Source organism: Sebastes fasciatus, chromosome 21, assembly GCF_043250625.1.
Source record: "Sebastes fasciatus isolate fSebFas1 chromosome 21, fSebFas1.pri, whole genome shotgun sequence".
Classification (NCBI taxonomy): Eukaryota; Metazoa; Chordata; class Actinopteri; order Perciformes; family Sebastidae; genus Sebastes; species Sebastes fasciatus.
The window spans coordinates 12,646,709-12,652,500 of NC_133815.1; the positions used below are offsets into that span (position 1 = coordinate 12,646,709).

Below are 5,792 nucleotides of genomic sequence, written 5' to 3' on the forward strand. Positions count from 1 at the left end.
GTCTGATGACATACAGCTCAAGATCTCTGGAGTCCTGCTGGCAGATATAAGAGCTGTAATCTGAATACAATCGAAAAACTACAGAAACTTTTTGTTGGTGTCACTAATTTAAACCTTTTATGAGTAGAGATAAGTCATTTATACATTTAACAGTCACAATGATGGGTATTTTTTCAGCGAGAAGAATGAATAAAAGATGTGTAAAAGTCTAGAAATGCGTGATTCATTACAACATATGTTCACTGATTTGTGGATTTATGGACAAGTGTCTTATATGCTGTTTGATTGTGATAAAAAAAAAACAGACCAAACAGTTTTCTGATAAAATACTGATCTGTAAACAGTTTCATTTCCCAAAATGCACACTTGGAGTTTGGTTACACAAATGACAAATATCTGACATTTTTTGTATCTGCTTTTCACATCTTATGAGTGCTGCAGTCACCACTATAGATAGATTCATCCGCTACAGATCAGACCTATTATTTAAACCATCAAGATTCACGGATTTGCTCTATTTCAATAGAAAATAAAAAAGCTAAATTACTGAGGGAATTATTATGATTTTTGATTTGATTTAACACAAAGAACGAAGACAACAATTATTAGTATTTTTTTTTATCTGAAATGCAAAAACATCAAAGGACAAACACATCAAAATGCAATAAATACTGTAGAAGAAGAATCCTGCTGCACATTTTAGCTCGGTGATTGCAATATAAGTCAAGTCAAAATAGAAGAACAACAAAAAAACAACAGCTGTGAGGTGATTTTGTGAAATGCACTCTTTAAAACATATCAATTAATAGTATTAACACTAATTAACATGCACACAAGAAAATCTGAAAACAAACTTGTAGTCTTTATTGTTCTAACTGGCATGCTCTGAAATAGACAATCCTCTGTGTATTAACAGTTCAGTTGGAGTTCAAAGTCATTGTTTGGGGAGATATTGAGCCACAGCTTTCCAAAGATGGACACTGGACAGGAGGGTTTCATATTGTCTGCTGGTTTGAAGAGGGGAGTCCTTCCTATGCTGTTGCTCCACATAGTCTTACAGTGGCTGAGATGTCTTGGCTGTCCTCTGATCGGCCTGTCATCATAAAGGGCCAGGTCTGTTAAAGCAAAAGAACAACAGGTTTAGCAGTAAAGAAACACACCCAACACATTTATCATTTTCTTTGTACCAAGAATTTTCAAAGAAGTTGGACGCAGGTCATTGATTTAAATATGGTCATTGTATCAAATCTTTCTAGTATAACAACAGAGGGCTGATGGGGGTCTGGGTGGGAAGTGGTGAACAAGCTGTCTGTATCTGTGTATTTGCAGTGTATATTTGTTATGTAATGCTGTTTTGTCTGTATGTGTTTTTGTATTTGTGTCTCTAGGACCCCCTCGAAAATGAGATGCTACATCTCAAGGGGATATCCTATCCTTTCAAGAAAATGTATATAATAAGGTCAGCATAACATGCTAAAGACTATTAAAGTGTTTTTCCATTTTTTAAATGTAATTTGTTAGAAGTCCATATGGAGATATTTCACTTTAAAACTTCTCAACAAGTTTCATACCAGGTTGAAGAACAACAGGTTTAGCAGTAAAGAAACACACACTTTTTGATATATTTACTGTATTGTTATTGTTGTTATTATATATATCTTGTCCTAATTGATTGTTATCACTATTATGTAATCTATTATTTCTTTATATTAATCTTGTCTCTAGGTGGAGGCTTCAGATAAACCCAGTGGGTTTTTTGCCTCTTCCTGCACTGTATTTTATTCATTTATTTATTTTTGTTATGTTGTATAGTCTTAAATTGTGCAAAACAAAATAAACAAAAATAAAAAATAAACCCAAAGCGTTTATTATGAGGTCAGTATAACATGCTATAGACTATTAAAGTGTTTTTCCACTTTTTATTATGTAATTTGTTAGAAGTACACACTGAAATATTTCACTTTAAAACATCTCAAGTTATATCATCATACCAGGTTGACTGGGTGCGCAAAGCTCTTCTCGAAGCGGTCCTCCTGCAGGAGCTGTCTCAGGTGAGAGATGTAGCTGGAGGCCAGTCTCAGCGTGTCCAGTTTGGACAGCTTGGTGTCCGCTGGTACCCAGGGCAGGCTGGTTTTGAGCCTGGAGAAGGCTTTGCTCAGCACTCTCATCCGCGACCTCTCTCTGGCGTTGGCCGCGTTCCTCTGCGTCTGCCGCGCGTCTCTCTGGTGCGCTTTGGAGACTTTACGCACCTCGTGTGTCTCGATCCTTTCCTCCTCCTCTGCGCCGTCATCCTCCAGCTCCTCATCCGAATACCGGTCCGGATTATTATAGCAGGTGATCTTCCTGTCCAACGAGGTGGCAGTCCTCCTGTTGAGGCATGTCTCAGCATAGTCCTCAGCATCACTTGCAGCAGCAGAGCCAGTGGACATGGCTGCTGCTCCACCTGTGCCACCTGTGAGTGAGTGGCACTTTAGGGACAGCAGTGACTGGAATATGTAGATTTATCTCAGCTTGATGAGATTTAAAGTAAAAGGTTGGAAAGTCAAAAAACTCTATTAAATTCCCATTTGGTAACCCTGCAACTTCTTTTCACCACTTGACAATGCAATACCAACTGCTTGAGGTCAAGTCTGGAAATTGCAGCTCTCTCTAAAAACCTCCTTGCTTTAGCTACCCCTCTAATTTAAGTGTCCTGGACTTGGCATCTGTTCCTGAACATTTTCTCCTCCCCTTTTTTTTCTCCAAACAACCATGACCTCAGTAAAGACCACATCTCTGTCTCCTTGTGTATACTGTTAAAGACACAAGTTGCTCATCTGCAGCCTGATTATAACATTAAGCCTGTTAAATGAATGGCTTAGCCTATTATTGGTAAGTCTACTAAGAGGTGAAATTTGCAAAAAAATGACTCTAAGAATGAGACAAACGGAGATAATCCATCTAATATTACAAGAGGGCATAACTTCCTTGATGATAATAATACACACAATCCTTTGAAACATTTGGAAATGCACATTATATAGTAAACATTTCCCCAACTTTGTCGGTTCCGCAGATGTGTTTTGGTAATAGAAATGTCTTGAGGACCTTATCAAAAGTGCCTAATCCTTTTGCTGGTTTCACAGAGGGATTGGGTTTCTGCAGATGGAGCAGCCTTTCACACGCAGCCTGCGTGCACCGGCCCCAGCTGTTATTGGTTCCCATGACATCTGGAGCGTTGGCATGACAAGGGTGTGGCAGAGGCGAGGAGGCACCATCTTCATTCCCATACAAACATTTTTTTCGCTGTACATCTTTGCTATTTTTGCATTTCTTTTATGTCCTCCAAACTTTTCTGAGAGCTATAGAGGATCCATCTATAGAGATCAGAGAGTGTGGATTAAGGTCAGAGCTAACAGAGAAGACTGAGATTGCTGTGGGCCTCTGAAGCTACAAGATTGCAACATTTTTTGAAGAGATACTGCATGAAAGGTTTCTGAAAAAGTTTTTGTGCTAAACTCTATACCCTTCAGACGGAATATCTGTTGTAGTCTGTGAGATTTGCAAACATCACAAAGTAAAAAGCACATTGTACATTGCTTTGGAGAAAACTGGAAGGAGTTTGGAGGTGTGGGAGCAAGATTTCTCTGAATAAATGGAAAGGTCTGGGTCCATACAGTACATACAGGAACCCCCCCTTTACTTGCTCAAGATATTCCCAGAAAATCCCAGGTCCCTGTTAGCTATTACTCCACATAACATGTGTGAAATTTAGAATTTTTTTTTTATGACTATAGCAAAACTCTGCCAAGAATTACCTAACTGCAGCTGAGATGCACGCTTGATTTTGGTAGTTGGCCATGCCAGGATCACTACAGAGAAAAAAAACCGACTGTACTCTACACTGGGCTGCATGCTGAACTGTACTTCAACACGCTGGTGGCGACGGCCCCCCTTGGTGCCCCCGTGTTTGAAAGAAACACAGCAAAAGTGCCCTCTTGGATGCCCCTATGATAGATAAAACATAATAAAGTGCCCCCTAGGGTGCCCTTCCAGTAGAGAAAACGGTATAAAGTGCCCTCTTAGATGCCCCTATGTTAGATAAAACATGATAAAGTGCTCTCTAGGATGGCCTTAAAGTGGAGAAAACATGATAAAGTGCCCTCGAGGGGGTCTTTCCTGTAGAGAAAACATGATAAAGTGCACTCTAGGGTGTCTTTCCAGTGGAGAAAACAGTATAAAGTGCCCTCTCAGATGCCCCTATGGTAGATAAAACATGATAAAGTACTCTCTAGGATGGCCTTCCAGTGGAGAAAACATGATTAAGTGCCCTCTAGGGTGTCTTTCCAGTAGAGAAAACATGATAAAGTCCCCCTTACGGTGCCCTTCCAGTGGAGAAAACGGTATTAAGTGCCCTCTTAGATGCCCCTGTGGTAGATAAAACACGATAAAGTGCCCAGGATGTCCTTTCAGTTGAAAAAACATGATAAAGCGCCCTCTAGGATGTCTTTCCAGTGGAGAAAACGAGATGCAGTGCACTAATGGGTGGCATTAAAATGATGCAACATGATGCAGTGCCATAGGCTGCCCTGTATGCTAGAAAACCTTCTGCGTGCTGGTGCTCCACCGCATGCAGCTGGTGCCCTTTTGATTTTTTTCGCCCCTGCCCCTCAGACAGCCTGAGTCCACTCTGCTCCAACAGTTCCCGGGATGATGTGTAAATTATTCCAACATGCTGGCTCAAATCTAACTTTATTAAACTGCTAATATATTCAGTCTTTTCAAAACTTGTTAAACTTGTTTATTACCTCTTTATAATGATGTTCCAATAAAAATTGTCAGTGTCAAAATGCAAGTCAAAGTGTTCTGCGGTTTTCCACAGCTCAAATTTCCCTCTTTCACAGACCAAGAATGCTCCCTAATCCAAGGACACATTCCTATGTTTCCCCACAATCCCGCTCTTCCAGTTTGCACAAGAAGACCTGACATCAGCTGGACCTTGGGTGGGATACTTCACTTTGGATGTGTCATGAGGTTTGAGATATTAAGTTCCACTTGTGCTGGTGAGACAGTCGGAGCTTCAGGCAGGCTGCCATCTCATCCCCTGTCAGTGCGTCCGTCTGACACACTTGAAGGTGCAAGCTAAGGGATTCTGCTGCTTGATTTACTTCTCGTTTTATAAGCTGTCATCTTTTTTTTTACACAACATGAAAAGGTATTGGCTATGTGACACAACCTGCTGCTTTATTTGCTGTCAACGAGAAACAGGTTGAGATAAAAAAAAACAAAAAAACAAGTGAGCTCATTAGTCATTCTGTAGATGTAGCTCCTCAAGTAAAAGCAGAAAATATTGTCCAAAACATCAGTGTAATTGATGGCTACATGGTTATTGTATTTGCCCTGGGAATAATTCAATTCAGGGTCAACAGTCATATATATCACTTAAAACTTGACTTGAAGGGGGAGCTATAGCATTTGTCTATCAGCAGAGACTTTCAGGGGTCGTGACCTCTATCGGGGCCCTGCGCTGGAGAGGCAGAGGGACAGGTGCAAGCTCATGATGTCAGAGGCCTCGCTCTGTTTCCCTCCCAACCCTCTTATGATTCCCATGATTGTCACTGAAGCATGGAGCTGGTGAGTGGCAATAATTTACCAACCATTGTGAAGTTTTTCTATCATATGCACTGGGGAAATACACAATTTTGAGTTTTTCCTAGAAATCCTTGAAATGAACACAGTTCTTGGTCCACACATAGGAGGTGTCCACTCAGCTCTTATTGCAGCTTTAAATTCTGTCTGTCTAAAAAAAAAAA

The 5,792-nt window shown here is 40.4% G+C and overlaps 1 protein-coding gene across 1 annotated transcript; it reads right to left on the reverse strand.

The window, feature by feature from the left end:
• Positions 1 to 1,985: 1,985 nt before the first annotated feature.
• Positions 1,986 to 2,489, reverse strand: msc (musculin (activated B-cell factor-1)). The gene has a single exon (XM_074622372.1). The coding sequence runs from the start codon at positions 2,427 to 2,429 to the stop codon at positions 1,986 to 1,988; it is 444 nt and encodes a 147-aa protein (XP_074478473.1). The 5' UTR covers positions 2,430 to 2,489.
• Positions 2,490 to 5,792: the final 3,303 nt, after the last annotated feature.

What these genes read in the sequence shown, in the direction of transcription:
- msc (XM_074622372.1), bottom strand. Translation starts at nt 2,429, where the DNA reads ATGTCCACTGGCTCTGCTGCTGCAAGTGATGCTGAGGACTATGCTGAG.